This window comes from Nerophis lumbriciformis, linkage group LG14 (genome assembly GCF_033978685.3).
Source record: "Nerophis lumbriciformis linkage group LG14, RoL_Nlum_v2.1, whole genome shotgun sequence".
NCBI lineage: Eukaryota > Metazoa > Chordata > Actinopteri > Syngnathiformes > Syngnathidae > Nerophis > Nerophis lumbriciformis.
Window position 1 is genome coordinate 33,590,777 of NC_084561.2, and position 21,429 is coordinate 33,612,205.

General features: G+C 43.3%; 1 protein-coding gene across 2 annotated transcripts in view; it reads right to left on the reverse strand.

The window, feature by feature from the left end:
- phactr1 (phosphatase and actin regulator 1) overlaps positions 1-19,876 on the reverse strand; it is a 46,639-nt gene extending 26,763 nt beyond the window's left edge. Inside the window, exons 1-4 of one of the 2 annotated variants that reach the window (XM_061975603.2) lie at positions 19,736-19,876; positions 9,766-9,930; positions 5,278-5,352; positions 364-486 (exon numbers count right to left, since the gene is read on the reverse strand). In XM_061975603.2, coding sequence (XP_061831587.2) covers positions 364-486; positions 5,278-5,352; positions 9,766-9,930; positions 19,736-19,847 — 475 coding nt within the window. In that variant the 5' untranslated portion in view covers positions 19,848-19,876. Of the gene's footprint in view, positions 1-363; positions 487-5,277; positions 5,359-9,765; positions 9,931-19,735 lie in introns of both variants that reach the window. The other variant, XM_061975602.2, reaches the window with a different exon arrangement.
- Between the last annotated feature and the right edge of the window lie 1,553 nt (positions 19,877-21,429).

A 21,429-nucleotide genomic window follows, 5' to 3' on the forward strand; every position in this document is an offset into this window, starting at 1 on the left:
CGACATGTTCACTTTGGGTAGCGGCAATACTATCTACCCGATGCCAAGTAGACACAGGTCCAGTATTGCCAAATCCGATACTTTTTCACAAGATCATTGAATGATTGTTGATGTATGTTCTGGCAATTGAAGATTTTAGGTGGGTGCAATTTTAGTTGACTTTGTGACCAGTGTGTGTCCCTTGTGTGCCATTCTTGTGACTAACTGGTGAGAAGTCCAGAGTGTGTCCTGCATTTCAGCCTAAATCAGCTGGGATAGCATTGAGCTTCCCTGTGAACTCGATCAGGTTATGCAGAATAGGAAATGAAAGGATGGACAGTGAGCCTGACCTAACAGGCAAAGCCGCAGATTTTAGTTGCCTACCTCCTGTTGCTATTGCGCCTTCCATCGGCTCAGCGCCTTCTGACTCTGACGAGCTGCATCCAATCGCCGCAGATTGACCATTCTGCAGCTTCTCCTCCTCCCGTGTAGAAAAGGATGAGCTGTCTGCAAAAGCACAGCAAGACAGCACAAGACAAGGTTTAACACGGAAAGATGAGAATGAGTACCAAACATAAATAAAACAGGCAGTGAAAAAGGAATGATGTCAGTCACAAGTTGTAATTAATAAATGCTAGGTTGTCCCGATACAACTTTTTCCGTACTGATACAATACAGATATTGGAGCCTTGTGTTGGCCGATACCAATATTGATCTGATACGATATTAGCACTAATCATACATGCCTTTATTACTGTATTTTGTAGTGTGGAATTTTAGAAACGGCTTGATCATATGAAATGACTCTGAACAATATGTACAGTATGAGAAATTAACCTATTTATTATCAACCGTTTGTAATGGGCTTGCACAGTCTTTAAGTTGAAGTGGAGTGGGTTTAAAAAAAAGATATATATAATTTGTTAAATTAAGCGCATGATGCAGGAAGTTGAATGTTTCAGACATGTTTGTTGGTGGATACGTTCTAATAAGCTTATCCCATGGAGACCAATATCTGTAAATAATATGCAACTGTAATTATTTGACACGTGTTTATATTGACAGACATTGTGTATTAGACTGCAATATTATTCAATTAAGGACACTCGGTCTAGCCTGCGTGCTATTGTGTGCTTAGCTGTTATGTAGCTGTAGCTGTATAGGCTCCAGTTTACCCAGGACTCAAATAAGCACAAGCGAGATAGAAAATGGATGTATAGAATGTATTTTCAACCAGATAAGAGCAATTAACATCACATGCATTATTTTGAATATGTATGTCCAGTTTTCGTCGTAAGTGTCCCAATACTTTTGTCCAGTTTTAGTCCTAAGTATCCCAATACTTTTGTCCAGTGGTAATCCGAAGTGTCCCAATACGTATGTCAAGTTGTAGTCCTCAGTGTCCCAATACTTTTGTCAAGTTTTAGCCACAAGTGTCCCAATACTTTTGTCCAGTTTTAGTCCTAAGTGTCCCCATGCTTTTGTCAAGTTTTAGTCCAAAGTGTCCCAATACTTTTGTCAAGTGTAGGCGTAAGTGTCCCAATACTTTTATCCAGTATAAGTGTCCCAATACTTTTGTCCAGTGGTAGTCCTAAGTGTCCCAATACTTTTGTCAGGTTGTAGTCCTAAGTGTCCCAATACCTTTGTTCAGTGGTAGTCCTAAGTGTCCCAATACTTTTGTCCAGTGTAAGTGTCCCAATACGTTTGTTCAGTGTAGGTGTCCCAATACTTTTATCCAGTTTTTGTCCTAAGCGTCCCAATACTTTTGTCCAGTAGTAGTCCTAAGTGTCCCAAAACTTTTGTCAAGTTTTAGCCACAAGTGGCCCAATACTTTTGTCAAGTTCTGTCCTAAGTGTCCCAATACTTTTGTCCAGTTGTAGTCCTAAGTGTCCCAAAACTTTTGTCCAGTTTTAGTCCTAAGTGTCCCAATACTTTTGTCAAGTTGTAGTCCTAAGTGTCCCAATACTTTTGTCCAGACTACCAATACTTTTGTCAAGTTTTAGTCCCAAGTGGCCCAATACTTTTGTCAAGTTTTAGTCCTAAGTTTCCCAATACTTGTGTCCAGTGTAGGTGTCCCAATACTTTTGTCCAGTGGCAGTCCTAAGTGTCCCAATACTTTTGTCCAATTTTAGTCCCAAGTGTCCCAATACCTTTGTCTAGTGTTAGTCCGAAGTGTCCCAAAACTTTTGTGCAGTTTTAGTACTAAGTGTCCCAAAACTTTTGTCCAGTTTTCGTCATAAGTGTCCCAATACTTTTGTCAAGTGTTAGTCCCAAGTGTCCCAATATTTTTGTCCAGTTTACATCCCAAGTGTCCCAATACTTTTGTCCAGTTATAGTCCTAAGTGTCCCAAAACTTTTGTCCAGTATTAGTCCTAAGTGTCCCAATACTTTTGTCAAGTTGTAGTCCTAAGTGTCCCAATACTTTTGTCCAGTGTAAGTGTCCCAATACTTTTGTCCAGTTTTCGTCCTAAGTGTCCCAATACTTTTGTCCAGTGGTATTCCTAAGTGTCCCAATACTTTTGTGCAGTGTAAGTGTCCCAATACTTTTGTCCAGTTTTGGTCATAAGTGTCCCGATACTTTTGTCCAGTGGTAGTCATAAGTGTCCCAATACTTTTGTCAAGTTGTAGTCCCAAGTGTCCCAATACTTTTGTCCAGTGGTAGTCAGAATGTGTGTGTGAATGGGTGAATGTGGTAATACTGTCAAAGCGCTTTGAGTACCTTGAAGGTAGAAAAGCGCTATACAAGTATAACCCATTTATCATTTATCATTTATTTATGTCAACAACAAGAATGAAATGATGTTTTGATTGAGATTTTCGGTTCAACACTTAAAGTTTGGGAAAAATGTAATACATTTCAACATTTGAATGCTGTAAAATTACCCTAAACTGTTTTTAAGCCCTGGAATTTGATAACTTTTCCGAAATTGACAAATACACCAAAGTTAAATAAATAACGTTTGTACAGGTGCTCCAATCTTATGGAGACTGGGGCTATTTCGGGTGAAATGTATCTTGGATTGATGGAGATGGACAGATGGACAGATGAACAGTCTACAGCGGGGTCAGCAACCCGCGGCTCTCGAACTGCATTTTTAGCACCGCCCTCGTAGCTCTCTGGATCTCTTTCAGAAAATGGAAAAAGATGAAAAAAAAAAAAAAAGTTTTGTTGTAATATTGTTTCTGTAGGAGAACAAACATGACACAAACCTTTCTATTGTTAGAAATCCCACTGTTTATGATACACCTGCTTCACTAATGAGAGTAATTGGCAAGCACCGTTTTGTCCTACTAATTTCAGCGATCCTTGAACTCATCGTAGTTTGTTTACATGTACAACTTTCTCCAATGCTGCCACAGAACTTTCCTCCTTTGTCCATGTGATGTCAGATGAAACAAAAATTGAGCTGTTTGGCCACAATATCCACCATGCCCCTTGAAATGTTGCTCATATTTAACAAATAGACATACTTACTATATTTGTAATGGTAGAGGATTTTCTTCAAAAACAAGTGTTGGGTACTGTGCGGCTCTTTAAAACATTATGGACTAATCATGTATTCATAAATATGACATAGACTACTAAGAAATTCTAAATAGATTTAGATTCTAAATGCAAACCCCGTTTCCATATGAGTTGGGAAATTGTGTTAGATGTAAATATAAACGGAATACAATGATTTGCAAATCCTTTTCAACCCATATTCAATTGAATGCACTACAACGACAAGATATTTGATGTTCAAACTCATAAACTTTATTTTTTTTTGCAAATAATAATTAACTTAGAATTTCATGGCTGCAACACGTGCCAAAGTAGTTGGGAAAGGGCATGTTCACCACTGTGTTGCATGGCCTTTCCTTTTAACAACACTCAGCAAACATTTGGGAACTGAGGAGACACATTTTTTAAGCTTCTCAGGTGGAATTCTTTCCCATTCTTGCTTGATGTACAGCTTAAGTTGTTCAACAGTCCAGGGGTCTCCGTTGTGGTATTTTAGGCTTCATAATGCGCCACACATTTTCAATGGGAGACAGGTCTGGACTACAGGCAGGCCAGTCTCGTACCCGCACTCTTTTACTATGAAGCCATGTCGATGTAACACGTGGCTTGGCATTGTCTTGCTGAAATAAGCAGGGGCGTCCATGATAACATTGCTCGGATGGCAACATATGTTGCTCTAAAATCTGTATGTACCTTTCAGCATTAATGGCGCCTTCACAGATGTGTAAGTTACCCATGTCTTGGGCACTAATACACCCCTATACCATCACACATGCTGGCTTTTCAACTTTGCGCCTATAACAATCCGGTTGGTTCTTTTCCTCTTTGGTCCAGAGGACACAACGTTCACAGTTTCCAAAAACAATTTGAAATGTGGACTCGTCAGACCACAGAACACTTTTCCACTTTGTATCAGTCCATCTTAGATGAGCTCAGGCCCAGCGAAGCCGACGGCGTTTCTGGGTGTTGTTGATCAACGGTTTCCGCCTTGCATAGGAGAGTTTTAACTTGCACTTTACAGATGTAGCGACCAACTGTAGTTACTGACAGTGGGTTTCTGAAGTGTTCCTGAGCCCATGTGGTGATATCCTTTTCACACTGATGTCGCTTGTTGATGCAGTACAGCCTGAGGGATCGAAGGTCACGGGCTTAGCTGCTTACGTGCAGTGATTTCTCCAGATTCTCTGAACCTTTTGATGATATAACGGACCGTAGATGGTGAAATCCCTAAATTCCTTGCAATAGCTGGTTGAAAAAGGTTTTTCTTAAACTGTTCAACAATTTGCTCACGCATTTGTTGACAAAGTGGTGACCCTCGCCCCATCCTTGTTTGTGAATAACTGAGCATTTCATGGAATCTACTTTTATACCCAATCATGGCACCCACCTGTTCCCAATTTGACTGTTCACCTGTGGGATGTTCCAAATAAGTGTTTGATGAGCATTCCTCAACTTTATCAGTATTTATTGTAAATTCTAAAGTTAATGATTATTTGCACAAAAAAAATGTTTATCAGTTTGAACATCAAATATGTTGTCTTTGTAGCATATTCAACTGAATATGGGTTGGAAATGATTTGCAAAGCCATCCGTTTATATTTACACCTAACAATTTCCCAACTCATATGGAAACGGGGTTTGTAGTTTACTTGCACCATTTGTTGACTCTAACAGAATTGTTGGTGCAGCCATACTGTGAAAGTGTAAAATATGAACAGTGTGTAAAGGTTATCGCAGAAATATAACTGAACCCATGACATTTAATTATGCTAGTAAATTTGATGAAGACTCACCTTTATCGTAAACTTCCTTCAGCACTCCTTTCTTGATGAGCTCTTCTCTGCTTTGCCGTGTGGACATTTTCCTCTCTAGCACTGAGCAATAAGATGTGTTAGTGTAGTTTGTGCGTTGCGAGTTAAGGAATCAGATGGTTGTTCAAAATCCTTTGTCACAAATAATAATCACAGTACGTACTGTATGCATCTAAAAGAAATACACCTCACATTTCACATCCATTTTCATTGCTGTAGATCATTTCAGTGGATAATACTATGTAATTAAACTTAGTAAACAGTGTAAATCTTGTATAGCAGAAGGGAGGAACTATTCATTGAAAATTCCCAACACAGCCAATTTTCTAGATAGCTGTCATACTACTGTGATGTTCATTAGGGGCTACAGGCTACTGTCCCTTTAAGGTTGGGCCGTCAAGTGGGGTGGTGGTCGTAAAATGCGGAAGTTGAATAAAGGGTGTTAAAGAGTCAACACGTGTTGTTATTGTGCTAAACATACATAACATTTGGCGAACGAAGATGACATATTTGCCACCGGTATTTTTGCTTACACCAGGTGAGTCCGCAGTGCCGTGGTAGCTGTGGCTAAAATCGTTTGACGACTTTTTGTTCGCGTCGAGAGGGACACCTGATTTTAACCACCCTCACACTGACAGGCGACAGATATGACTCTGTTACAGTTGCATTGCAGGCACATTTCTCTGTGGGAAAGCGCCGTTTTGAATTCAGGCAGCGTGTGCAGGGTGCAGGTGAGCCATTGGCTCATTTCTTCTCAGCACTACGTGAGCGGGCGAGACACAGTGAATTGGGACAGTTGGAGGACTGTCTAATCGTCGATCAGATCATTGAAAAAGACATCCTACAGCCAGCTCAGGGAGAGACTGTTATTGGAGCCTGACTCATTGACGTCAGCAGATGCCCTCAACATAGGAACCCGCTGGAGGTGCCTAAATTCAGCCGTATGGCACTCGATCCCGGGACGTCACTGCCATCACCGCTGGTTCAGAATGTTGCCCAGGAAACCGTGGGGATTTACGTCGAAATGGATGCCAGCTTCAATGTTCACAGGGTGGGCTGACAGGGAAGGAAGACCAAGTGCAGCACAAATTACGGCTCCTCTGACCACGCCACAGGTTATCAGATGTGTCCTACTCTGGGAAAACGTTGCCGCAACTGCAATAAAATTGACCACTTTGCACGTGTGTGTTGTTGATCTAGACACCACTGCTGTCCTTGTCAACACAGTACACAGCACACATACATTGTTCAAGTACCTCACGTGCAGGGTCAATGGGCAGCCCATTCATCTTTTAGTGGAAATCTGGCGCAAAAGTGTTCCTTTTGAATAAGCCTACCTATGACAAGTTTTTCAGTCACATACCATTAAAAAGCAACAGCTGAGCCCCTAGCAGGTTATGTTCACACCCTCATCACAGTCCTGGGGCCAGTGTGCAAATGGGGTCTGCCCCTGTTACATGTGCTTTGCTTTGCCATGACAGACACATGTGGCCAGCACATTCTTCAGGTGGGCATCTCATAGCCTTACCGATACCCGGAGCTGTTCCAGGGACTTGGGTCAATAACGGTGTTCAAACACCAGCCGACAGTGGACTCAACAATGCGCCCTGTTATCCAGCCTCTACGACGCATACCTCTGGCACTTTGCGATGCAGTAGAGGTTTAACTGCAACATCTAGAAGAAGCAGGCGTCATCGAAACAGCCAGCGCTTCCCGTGGGTGTCCAAGATGGTCATCGCAAATAAACAAGGAGTAGGTCTCTACCTGACAGACGTTAACAAAGCAATCATTTCTGATAAGTACCACCTGCCCACGGTGGAGGAATTGGCAAGCCACTTTCATGGCTCTGCCATCTTCAACAAAATGGACTTACCATTAGGTCAGGTCCCTATGGCGCCAGAGAGCATGAACCTGACTGCTTTTGTGTCGCACATTGGGATCTTCTGATACAAACACATGGCTTTTGGACTGTCGTTGGCTCTAAATTGCTTTCAGAAAATCATGTCTTTTATCCTAGTGGGCATTTAAGGGGTCTCCATCTACCTCAATGACATGGTGGTGCACGCACCCTGGATTGCGCTGCATGATGTTTGCCTGGAGCAGGTGTTCCGGCGCTTCAGACAACATGGAGTTACGCTTAATGCAGATAAATGTGTGTGTGGGGCAGAGAATTTAGAGTTCCTAGGTTTCAAGCTCTCCAGGGATGGCATTACTCTAATCATGTCACACACTGAAGCTACCTTGGCACTGCCGGACCCCCAGTCCCTGTCTTTCCTGGGGATGGCCAACTACTACCTGTGTTTCCTGCCACAGTTCTCCGCTGTGACTGCGCCGCCTGCTCAAGAAGGATACAATGTGGGAGTGGGACCCGGCCTGCAGTGAAGCTGTACACATCATTAAACAGCAGCTCACGTCCCCGCTTACTTTGTCACACTTCAGCATGTCCGCACCCACCCTAGTCACCTGTGATGCTTTCGGGTTGGCTTTGGGTGTGGTTCTCTCAAACTTCTGACAGGGTGGAGCACCCGGTCGCTTTCGCCTCGAAAGCCCTTACCCAGGCAGAACAGAAGTACTCTGTGGGCGGGAGGCAAGCCTTTGCCTGCCTATGGGCGTACGAACGCTGGCATGTGTACATGTCTGGAAGGGCTTTCACCATCAGTACAGATCATCAAGCACTGGCGTCACTGCTAGCCACCCGAGGAGCAGGGCACAAGCCTATGAGGCTGTTGAGGTGGGCTGATTGCCTAAATCAGTACAACTTCAAACTCAAATTTCTGTCGGGACGTTCCAACCTGGTGGCTGACCTCCTGTCAAGGGCTGTTGCAATCACTAAGCAGCAAACACCAGGGGTCTTACCGGAACCAGAGAAAGAGAAGGACTGGGTCCAGGTCCTGCACAAACCTCTGAGTGCTGTGGTCAACTCGGCAGAGCTGCAGCTGGCATCAGCGAATAATGACATTCTCACAAACCTTCACACTTATATCCGGGAGAGCTGGCCAGGAAAGGTAGATAACAACCTACTACCGTATCAAAGAGTGCGTGATGAGCCATTCTGTTGGAGGTCGGTGTGCCTCATACCAGAGGTTTTGAGGGCCAGGGTACTTTGCATGGCACATGAGGGACACCTAGGGTTGGTGAAAAAGAAGCAGCGCTGCCGGGGTACTATGAGGTAGCCCCGGATCGACGTTGAAGTGGAAGAACTAGTACTTAACAGCGCCTGCTGCCTTTTGAGTGGTAAAACGGGGCAACCTGCCACCGTACCCTTCACACCAACTCCATGGCCTGCATCACCATTGGAGCACATTCAGGTGGACCTCTGTGGCAAACTTCATGGCGCACCAGCACACGCCCTGTTCTTGCTGGTCGTGCATGACTTGCAATCCAAGTGGCCGGAGGTGGCCGAGTTAAGCTCCACCACAACGCCCACATTACTGACCGCCTGGATAGGCTTTTTGGTTGCTGGGGCTTACCCAGGGCCATCACAACGGACAATACACACGCATATATACACCTTTATGTATATACTGTATATGTTTATGTTCTGGGGCAGCACGTTGGCAGAGGGGTTAGTGCGTCTGCCTCACAATACGAAGGTGCTGAGTAGTCTGGGGTTCAATCCCAGGCTCGGGATCTTTCTGTGTGGAGTTTGCATGTTCTCCCCGTGACTGCGTGGGTTCCCTCCGGGTACTCCGGCTTCCTCCCACCTCCAAAGACAAGCACCTGGGGATAGGTTGATTGGCAACACTAAATTGGCCCTAGTGTGTGAATGTGAGTGTGAATGTTGTCCGTCTATCTGTGTTGACCCTGCGATGAGGTGGCGACTTGTCCAGGGTGTACCCCGCCTTCTGCCCGATTGTAGCTGAGATAGGCTCCAGCGCCCCCCCGTGACCCCGAAGGGAATAAGCGGTAGAAAATGGATGGATGGATGTATATGTTTACGAGTGTGTGTGTGTGTGTGTATGTGTGTGTGTGTGGGAAGTATAAATATACACTATATATTCCAACGGAGAGTAAGTCAAGACTGCTTTTCAGGCTGTAATCTGGCATTTTTTTAAGTATTGTCCCTTGAGAATATATAACAACATAACAGAAATATGAGGGTTGTATACTCTCTTTTAGATACTGTACACATTTTTTTTCTCTTTGCATTATGAAATCATACATGAATGTGTTTGTGTTCTACTGCCTTTTGTTTGATATTCTCCTGAGAACCAGCGTCCTGGACATTTGGTTTTATTTATTCCTTTGTCAGAGTGAGACATTTTGGAAAAAAATAGCCCTGTTACTCAAAACAGAAAAGTCCTCTGCAGAGGACACTGGGTCTCAGGAGGATATACGTGTAGTGTACTGTGCATTGTGTCCCTACATTTTGTGACATTTTTTCTTCTACTGTATATTATTTAATATATATTTCTAATATTCACTATATGGCAGAGGCAAATGGAGAAGATGTGTGTATTTTGTCCTCACCAGCAGAGGTCTGCTTGAACTTTTCACTCTTCTTTTTTCTCCATTTCCAGGGTTTAAAGAGACGCCCTAAGGTGGCAAATTTACTTCGCCGCCTAATTGGAGGTGTGTGTGTGCCAGGTACCAGTGAGTCAGAGCGCATTGCTGCCAGCCTCTCCACTTCCTCAGCTGCAACACAAAATGAAAAGAGCATTGAAACAACAATAACTTGATAAGTTAAAAATAGTTTTTATATTTGAGGTAAAAATATACTGACAACTAAGTTCAGTCAGTATGTTTTGAAAAACATTAATAAGAATGTCATATTTTCACACTTTGCAGTTTAAAAGCACATGACCACGGCGAGTTTACTGACGGATATAAGTAAGAAATTTACACTACTTTATATTAGAAATGGCAACAGCGGAGGATGAATGTCCCATAACAAGAAGATAGAGAAAAAGAAGAAGCTTATCTACTACGGTGTCGGCACGGATTACACAGGCGGACGCGCACACATTTTCAGGACTTATGCAGAGCCCAAATACAGATCAGCAGGTACCATAAGGTAAGAAAAGTGGGTTTTGCATAATATTGCAAAACAAAACGCCAGATATTGTCCTAGCTTATACACACACCATAATCATGCTCATATGTTGAAGTGGAGACTTGTCCAGGGCGTACCCCGCCTACTGCCCGAATGCAGCTGAGATAGGCTCCAGCAGCCCCCGCGACCCCGAAGGGGACAAGCGGTAGAAAATGGATGGATGGATGGATGTTGAAGCACAGTACAATCCATCAAGCGGTGCGGCTTTATTGCTAACCAAAGTCATACTAAAACATTTTGATAGATTTTTGAGCGCCGTGTGTAATGTTCTGGGCAGCACGGTGGTACAGGGGTTAGTGCGTGTGCCTCACGATACGAAGGTCCCGAGTTCAATCCCGGGCGCGGGATCTTTCTGTGTGGAGTTTGCATGTTCTCCCCGGTTTCCTCCCACCTCGAAAGACATGCACCTGGGCATAGGTTGATTGGCAACATTATCCCTAGCCCTAGTGTGTGAATGTGAGTGTGAATGTTGTCTGTCTATTTGTGTTGGCCCTGCGATGATGTGGCGACTTGTTCAGGGTGTACCCCGCCTTCTGCCCGAATGCAGCTGAGATAGGCTCCAGCACCCCCCGCGACTCCAAAAGGGAAAAGCGGTAGAAAATGGATGGATGGATGGATGGATGGATGGCGTGTAATGTTCTATATTTTCAATGGAACATTTACAATTTTACTGTTGTTTACTTGAGTCATATTGCAGTCATACACGTATCTCTTGTGTGTGACTGCCATCATATTGCAGTCTACACGTATCTCTTGTGTGTGACTGCCATCATATTGCAGCCTACATGTATCTCTTATGTGTGACTGCCATCTACTGGTCACACTTATCATTTCACCATGTACCAAATAAAATAGCTTTGAGGTCTGTAAGCACAACCAAAATGATTCCGTACATTAGGTGCACCCGGTTATAAGGCGCACTGTCAAGTTTTGAGAAAATGAAAGGATTTCAAGTGCGCCTTATAGTCCGAAAAATACGGTAATTTTTTTTTACATCAAATTATGCAAACAATTTCATTGAATGGAATGTGTGTGTTTAAAATTTCAGTTACTTAAAATGTGGTGTTTTACTTCTTTTTTTCAATTAAATTAATGAAAATTCAATGCAAAAATATTTTTTGCTTCAAAACTCAAGACCCACTTCCGGTAATTTAAGACCGAAACAATTGATCAGCCATCTTCGGGTTGGGGAGGAGACCCTGCCCTGGTGTTTAGGGCACGTCCGACCGGTAGGAGGCCACGGGGAAGACCCAGGACACGTTGGGAAGACTATCTCTCCCGGCTGGCCTGGGAACGCCTCGGGATCCCCTGGGAGGAGCTGGACGAAGTGGCTGGGGAGAGGGAAGTCTGGGCTTCCCTGCTTAGGCTGCTGCCCCCGCGACCCGACCTCGGATAAGCGGAAGAAGATGGATGGATGGATGGACAATTGATCATGTCCCAGAACCTGCCAATGAGATGTCAAGTTTGCAAACACGTGACATGAAAGGGATCTTCAGTTGCCTGTAATGATAAGACCGCTCTAGATGGCTTTGCACTCATCCGCAACAGCAGAGTTAGAAGTCTTGGTAGTATATTTGATTAGGATCTATCCTTTAAGTACCAAATATAACAAGTGACAAGAACAGCAGTTTTTTTTACTTGCAAAATACATAGAAATTAGAAATACAGAAACTAGGGATCTGCCGATTGATTGGCCATCAATCAGAATCAGACAATTTACGTGCAAAAGTACGAAAATGTAAATGCCATTTAATGCCGATCGCTAACCCCAATCCCCCTGGTTGACAAGCGACTCGCAGTTAATTATGTGTTTTTTTTTATATACACAGTGTGGAGTCGTTCCCCTAGGATATTAATAAATTACCTCCAGTGTGGTAAATAAACTATCAGTATCTAATTTTTTTTAAGTATCATTATCAAGTACAATTATCAAAGGACGACGATTCTAATCATGCAGCCAAGCCAGGAACAGGCATAACCGTTAAGATACCTTTTAACAACAGAAGAAATAAGTCCTTAATAAACTTTAAGAAGTGTAGATGTAAGTGTGTTGATAGACTGCAAAGACAAGCAATTTAATGTTCAAACTGAGAAACTTAATCTTTTTTTGCAAATAATCATTAAGTTAGAATTTAATGTCAGCAACACATTGCAAAAAAGTTGGCACAAGATGTACGCTGTACATCTTGCTTGATGTACAGCGTAAGTTGTTCAACAGTCCGGGGTCTCCGTTGTGGTATTTTAGGCTTCATAATGCGCCACACATTTTCAATGGGAGACAGGTCTGGACTACAGGCAGGCCAGTCTAGTACCCGCACTCTTTAACTACAAAGCCACGCTGTTGTAACAAATGGCTTGGCATTGTCTTGCTGAAATAAGCAGGGGCGTCCATGATAACGTTGCTTGGATGGCAACATATGTTGCTCCAAAACCTGTATGTACCTTTCAGCATTAATGGTGCCTTCACAGATGTGTAAGTTACCCATGCCTTGGGCACTAATACACGCCCATGCTATCACAGATGCTGGCTTTTGAACTTTACACCTAGAATAATTCGGATGGTTCTTTTCCTCTTTGTTCCGGAGGACACGACGTCCACACTTTCCCAAAAAATTTGAAATGTGGACTCGTCAGACCACAGAACAATTTGACAATTTGCTCACGCATTTGTTCACAAAGTCCTTGTTTGTGAATGACTGAGCATTTCATGGAACCTGCTTTTATACCCAATCATGGCACCCACCTGTTACCAATGAGCCCGTTCACCTGTAGGATGTTCCAAATAAGTTTTTGATGAGCATTCCTCAACTTTCTCAGTTTTTTTTTGCCACTTGTGCCAGTTTTTATAAAACATGTTGCAGGCATCAAATTCCAAATGAGCTAATATTTGCAAAAAATAACAAAGTTTTCCAGTTCGAACATTAAATATCTTGTCTTTGCAGTCCATTCAATTGAATACATGTTGAAAAGGATTTGCAAATAATTGTATTGTGTTTTTATTTACGATTTACACAACGTGCCAACTTCACTGGTTTTGGGTTTTGTAGAACCACAACCGTTCACTTTTGTCCCTTTTTCATATAACTTTGATAAATATTATTTTGACCTTACACAGCTCTTTCTTAGAAGTGAATGAGCTGTTTTCTTTGAATTAGTAAATAATTGTTAGCTTTTTTTCACTTTTAATTCGTCAAGAGATGCATCAGCATCAATTGGCTGTAGGTTAAGAGGCAACACGAAGTTCAGTGTTTTTTTGTTCTTTCAGCAGTTTATTTCCATCACTCTCATATCCATTCAGTTTTTTACAAGTGGTAGAAAATGGATGGATGGATGGACTTCATCATCCTCCTTCGTCTGACTGGACTCGGCATGTGTTGCAAAAATACAATGTGACACAACAGCAGCGCCTGTGGGCGCGTGTTTGTGTGTGTGTTTACATCTCTGGAAATGTGTAAACGAACGCTGACCTATTGCAAGAGTATGAGTCACCCAACTTTTTCTCCTTGCTGTCTCCATCACTTCTGTTTTGATACACCTAAACAAAAACTTTATGGGAGAAATGCATCAGAACATCAGCCTTTTTCCTGTTCTAGTTTGGTGATTGAGTGCAGGTCTCGAGCCATGGTTAATGTGTCTAACATCAAATGGGTTCAAATGTGAAATTATACAGTACATACAGTAGGATATTGAAGATTTTAGATTGGTGTAAAAGTTAAAGTTAGGACTAATCTAGAGGAACAAGCTGGAACTATTAATGCTGTTTTTCAGGTAATAAACTTATTCAAACTGAATTACTAATTCTGACTGAGTTACTATTGCACTCGCAGCTTGTTTTTATTAGCCCTTGGCATACAGTATACTATTATATATACTTCTATACAAGTCTTTATAATTACAGTATTTTTAAGACTACAAGGCGCTCTTAAAATCCTTTAATTTTCTCAAAAATCGACAGTGCGCCTTACAATCCGGTGTGCCTAATGTACGGCATATTTCTGGTTGTGCTTACCGACCTCGAAGCAATTTTATTAGGTACATTATCTGGTCAGGATGCCACCCGAGCGCCTCCCTAAGGAGGTGTTTAGGGCATGTCCGACCGGTAGGAGGCCACGAGGAAGACCCAGGACACGTTGGGAAGACTATGTCTCCCGGCTGGCCTGGGAACGCCTCGGGATCCCCCGGGAGGAGCTGGAGAGAGGGAAGTCTGGGCTTCCCTGCTTAGGCTGCTGCCCCCGCGACCCGACCTCGGATAAGCGGAAGAAGATGGATGGATGGATGGACATTGTGTAATGATGTGACCAGTAGATGGCAGTCATACATAAGAGATACGTGTAGACTGCAATATGAAGGCATTGAACAACACCAAAACTTTAAATGTTCCATTGAGAATATAGAACATTACACACGGCACTCAAAAATCTGTCAAAATGTTTTTAGTATGACTTAGGTAAGCTATGAAGCCGCACCGCTTGATGGATTGTCAGCGCATTAAACATACAAGTATTATTATGGTGCATGTATAAGGACCGCACAATGGCACCTATTAGACATATTACCTGGTGTTTTGTTTCAAAATATTATGCAAAACCAACTTTTCTTACCTTCTGGTACCTGCTGATCTGTATTTGGGATCTGCATCAGTCCTGAAAATTTGCACACGTCCGCAATTGTAGTCCGTGTTGACACCGTAGTCATAAGCTTCTTCTTTTTCTCTACCTTCTTATGTGACATTTGTCTTCCGTTGTTGCCGTTTCTAATATAAAGTAGCGTACAGTTCTTACTTATATCTGTCAGTAGACTAGCTATCAAAGCGCTAAAAACTGGAGTGGGTTTACATAATTCACCCACGGAACTTTAGTTATTAGAGGATTCCGGTCGACAGGTTTTTCACGGGACACATTTCCGGCATTAAAGTTGCATTATTGAGCCACGAATGAGAAGATGCTGTTCCGTTATTGATTTATGTAAAGTCTGAATGTCATTAAAACAGTTAGATCCATCTTTTGACACTTCTTCCACTCCCGTCCTTGCACGCTACACCGCTATAACAAAGATGACGGGGAGAAGACGCTGTCGAAGGTGAGCCACGTAGGTAAGACAGCCCACAAAATGGCGCATCCAGAAGAGACGCTCAAAAAGCTACCTGAAAATGGTCTGTAAAACATAATCTATGCAACACTTTCACCAAAGAACCACCATTACATGCTATGTAGACCACAAGACAGTGTTTTCAATTTTGAAAAAAATCCTAATATGACCCCTTTAATGCGCCTTTTAGTTCGGTGCGCCTTATGGTCCGAAAAATACAGTAGATATCCACCCATCTATCCATTTTCTACCGGGGTGTGCTGGAGCCTATCTCAGCTGCATTCGGGCGGAAGGCGGGGTCACCCTGGACAAGTCGCCACCTCATCGCATATATCTTGTCATATACTGTGACAGACTCTAGTTTACCAAACCTAATACTGTATTTTCCGGATAATAGGGCGCACAGGATTATAAAGCGCACTGCCGATGAATGGTCTATTTTTTATATTTTATCATATATTAGGCGCATTATAAAGGAGTCATATTATTATAATTTTTTTCTGAATGTAAAACACTTCCTTGTTGTCTACATAACATGTGATGGTGGTTCTTTGGTCAAAATGTTGCATAGATTATGTTTTACAGATTATCTTCAAGCCCCTTTCTGACAGTCGCTTCAGGGTGCGCCGTTTTGTGGGCGGTCTTATTTACGTGGCTCACCTTTGGCAGCGTCTTTTCTCCATCATCTTTGATGTAGCGGTGTAGCGTGCAAGGACGGGAAGAAGTGTCAAAAGATGGAGCTAACTGTTTTAATGACATTCAGACTTTACTTAAATCAATAACGGAGTAGCATCTCCTCGTCCGCAAACAACAAAATAGGAAATGTGTCCCGTGAAAAACCGTCCGACCGGAACTCCAATAAGTAAAGTTCCTTGGGTGAATAATAAAACTCACTACACCGGTATGTTTTAGCGCTTTCATGGAGAGTTTACTGACAGATATAAGTAAGAACTTTACACTACTTTATATTACAAATGGCAACAGCCGAGGATGAATGTCACATAACAAGAAGATAGAGAAAAAGAAGAAGCTTATCGACTACGGCATCTGCGTGTAGGCGCGCAATTTTTCAGGACTTATACCGATCTCAAATACAGATCAGCAGGTACCAGAAGGTAAGAAAAGTTGCTTTTGCATAATATTGCGAAACAAAACGCCAGATAATATGTCTTACCTTATACACACACCATAATAATACTTGTATGTGTAATTCGCCGACAATCCTTCAAGTGGTGCGGCTTCATAGCTTACCAAAGTCGTACTAAAACATTTTAATAGATTTTTGAGCGCCGTGTGTAATGTTCTATGTTTTCAATGGAACATTTAAAATGTTGGTGTTGTTTACTTGAGACATATTGCCATCATGTTGCAGCCTACACGTTAAGTTAAGTTAAAGTTAAAGTGTCAATGTTTGTCACACACACACCAGGTGTGACAAAATTATTCTCTGCATTTGACCCATCACCCTTGATCACCCCCTGGGAGGTGAGGGGAGCAGTGGGCAGCAGCGGTGGCCGCGCCTGGAAATCATTTTGGTGATTTAACCCCCAATTCCAACCCTTGATGCTGAGTGCCAAGCAGGGAGGTAATAGGTCCCATTTTTATAGTCTTTGGTATGACTCGGCCGGGGTTTGAACTCACAACCTTCCAATCTCAGGGCGGACACTCTAAGCCTACACGTATCTCTTATGTTTGACTGCCATCTACTGGTCATACTTATCATTACACCATGTACCAAATAAAATAGCTTCGAGGTGGGTAAGCTCAACCACACGTATTCCTTACATTAGGCTTATAAGGCGCATTGTCGAGTTTTGAGAAAGAAAGAAAAAAGATTTTAAGTACGCCTTATAGTCCGGAAAATACGGTACTTACATCCACACACACAGTGTTACAAGGGACACAATTGCACACATTTATACGCATTAGAAAATGCATGGACATTTGGGATGGATTTATTAAAAACATCAGCAAGAAAAAAAGTTCAGATAAGCAAAAAAATAATAATTATTGCTTCATTTATCGAAAAGAATACAAAGCTGCCTACTCTGTGTCAGTTATAAGTCAGGGGTGGCACGGTTTAGCCCAGTGTTTTTCAACCAAAGTGCCGCGGCACACTAGTGTGCCGTGAGATACAGTCTGGTGTGCCGTGGGAGATTATGTAGTTTTACCTATTTGGGTTAAAAATATTTTTTGCAAACCAGTAATTATAGTCTGCAAATGATGTGTTGTTGTTGAGTGTCGGTGCTGTCTAGAGCAGTGGTTCTTAACCTGGGTTCGATCCCTAGGGGTTCGGTGAGTCGGCCTCAGGGGTTCGGCGGAGGTCAAAACACACCCGACTCATCGTGTAAATACAAACTTCTCCCTATCGGCGTATTAGGGATACGGCAACAGCTGACTGGTGTGCAGGTGTGTAATTTGTTGTGAGTTTATGCACTGTGTTGGTTTTGTTGTTTGAACAAGGTGATGTTCATGCACGGTTCATTTTATGCACCATTAAAAAAACATGGTAACACTTTAGTATGGGGAACATATTCACCATTAATTAGTTGCTTATTAACATGCAAATTAGTGACATATTGGCTCTTGACTAGTCATTAAGTACTTATTAATGCCTTATTCGGCATGGCCTTATTATAACCCTAACCCTCTAACCCTGACCCTAACCCCAACCAAATAACTCTAAATTAAGTCTTTGTTACTTAGAATATGTTCACCATACTAAAGTGTTACCAAAAACATATAACTTTGTCTTGAATTTGAAAAAAAAAAATATTTTTCACTAAAGAAAGGTTCAGTGAATGCGCATATGAAACTGGTGGGGTTCGATACCTCCAACAAGGTTAAGAACCACTGGTCGAGAGCTTGGCAGTGTAACCATTTAATACTCTTCCATATCAGTAGGTGGCAGCAGGTAGCTAATTGCTTTGTAGATGTCGGATACAGCAGGAGGCAGTGTGAAGGTAAAAAGGTGTCTAATGCTTAAACCAAAAATAAACACGATGTAAATGCCCCTAAGAAAAGGCATTGAAGCTTAGGGAAGGCTATGCAGGACAAAACTAAAACTGAACTGGCTACAAAGTAAACAAAAACAGAATGCTGGACGACAGCAAAGACTTACTGTGGAGCCAAGATGGCGTCCACAATGTACATCCAAACATGACATGACAATCAACAATGTCCCTACGAAGAAGGATAAAAACAAAGTAGATGCGGGAAATATCGCTCAAAGGAAGACATGAAACTGCGACAGGAAAACACCAAAAAAAGAGAAAAAGCCACCAAAATAGGAGCGCGAGACAAGAACTAAAACACTACACACAGGAAAACAGCAAAAAAGTCAAAATAAGTCAGGATGTGATGTGACAGGTCATGACAGTACACCTACTTTGAGACAAGAGCTATACTGATGCATGCTTGGTTATGGTTTAAAGTCACATCCAACAATTGCGACAACGACTTTATACTGTCAACTGAGTTTTGTTTTTTAATTATTTCTGCTGGTGGTGTGCCTCTGCATTTTTTCAACGCAAAAAATGTGCCTTGGCTCAAAAAAGGTTGAAAAACACTGGTTTAGCCTTCCTTTTGAGAATCTCTGAGCCGGTGTGAATGCACGGAATCATAAACGTCCACAGGCAAAAGAGCTATGGGGGCTTTCAAGTGGTGACAGTTGCAGAACAGATGTGCAATAACATTCAGCTTGTATACCATTAATGTCACATTATTGATTCAGATATAGACTATGCGTCTCTATGCACACCGTGGGAAGGGTCCACGCTGCATTAGTTGGGGTTCAGCACCAATGAACAAGTGGACGCGTCATTAAAGGAGCCTTCCTCGGGCGAAAACGATTCTGATAATTGAAGTGTTGGACAAGATCAAGTCGTTTGCACAAAATAGACTTGCAGCCTTTGTTAGTGTTCCATCGTGGCCATAGCAACGCTGAATTAACACGATTTGTAATCTATACGCCTCACTTTTCTCCCACTGCAGCAATTAGTTCACATTCATACAAAACACGTCAGGCATAGAACCTGCATATGGTTCATTATCAGATGCTACATTTTAATGAAATATGTGGCGAATTGTCTCTCGCTGATTTTTACGGTGCAATGAGTCATAGTGAGCATTATGGATACCGTCAGACCCGCAACGTAAAACCCCCACAGTCACGCTCATGTCTCAGGCCTGCCGTTATCGATTACTTCCACGACACGGCGTACCCAAGAAACTGTGGGTGCACGCCGCCATATCGAGGTGTGCTAGCTAGCATGGCGTGTCGTGTCCGGCTGCCCCTACCTGTCTCCAGGTGCAAAGAGATCCTCGCTTCATTGATGTAAGGCGTGTCACTCTTGGATCGGACCCTCCGGATGGGTCGGCGGTCCTCATCTTCCGGGGCCGCTGCCGCCATGTCCAGAGCCGGCCAGGCAGGCAGCGTCCACAGACGACCCGCGTGTGTGAGAGTCAGCGCCGCCGCAGCTACTCGGCTGATGATGCGGGAGGGGGCGGGCTATTGTACGGGGAGACGGCAGGGGAGGAGAGGATGCTCGAAGGTCTGTACAATTCACACTCATTTTCAATGTAATCAGGGCTTTTTGTGGCTCGAAACAAGATTACGTTTGTGGCCCAATTCCAAAGCACAGTAGCTGGCACACCCTGTGACCAGAAAGCCCAGGAAGTCTTTGTTTCATCAATCATGTTTTTCATCAAGTGTTTGAACCAGGGGTCCCCAAACTACGGATCCGGCCCGGCAGCATCCAAAATCCGGCCCGCGGGAAGTCCTAAGTTTTGTTTTGTTTTTATTAGAGATGCGTTAATGGCTTTTTTGCCGATATCCAATATTCCGATATTGTCCAACTCTTAATTACCGATTCCGATATCAACCGATACCGATATATACAGTCGTGAAATTAACACATTCCATCCATCCATCTTCTTCCGCTTATCCGAGGTCGGGTCGCGGGGGCAGCAGCCTAAGCAGGGAAGCCCAGACTTCCCTCTCCCCAGCCACTTCGTCCAGCTCTTCCTGTGGGACCCCGAGGTCATGAGCTTTGGGTTATGACCGAAAGGACAAGATCACGGGTACTAGCGGCCGAAATGAGTTTCCTCCGCCGGAAGGCGGGGCTCTCCCTTAGAGATAGGGTGAGAAGCTCTGCCATCCGGGGGGAGCTCAAAGTAAAGCCGCTGCTCCTCCACATCGAGAAGAGCCAGATGAGGTGGTTCGGGCATCTGGTCAGGATGCCACCCGAACGCCTCCCTAGGGAGGTGTTTAGGGCACGTCCGACCGGTAGGAGGCCGCGGGGAAGATCCAGGACACGTTGGGATGACTATGTCTCCCGGCTGGCCTGGGAACGCCTCGGGGTCCCACAGGAAGAGCTGAGAGGAATTAACACATTATTATGCCTAATTTAGTTGTGATGCCCCGCTGGATGCATTAAACAACGTAACAAGGTTTTCCAAAATAAATCAACTCAAGTTATGGAAAAAAATGCCAACATGGCACTGCCATATTTATTATTGAAGTCATAAAGTGCATTCTTTTTTTTAACATGCCTCAAAACAGCAGCCTGGAATTTGGGCCATGCTCTCCCTGAGAGAGCATGAGGAGGTTGAGGTGGGCGGGGTGGGGGTGGGGGGGGGGGGTGTATGTAGCGGGAGGTGTATATTGTAGCGTCCCGGAAGAGTTAGTGCTGCAAGGGGTTCTGGGTATTTGTTGTGTTGTGTTTATGTTGTGTTACGGTGCGGATGTTCTCGCGAAATGTGTTTGTCATTCTTGTTTGGTGTGGGTTCACAGTGTGGCGCATATTTGTAACAGTGTTAAAGTTGTTTATACGGCCACCCTCAGTGTGGCCTGTATGGCTGTTGATCAAGTATGCCTTGTGTGTGTGAAAAGCCGTAGACATTATGTGACTGGGCCGGCAAGCAAAGGAAGTGCCTTTAAGGTTTATTGACGCTCTGTACTTCTCCCTACGTCCGTGTACACAGCAACGTTT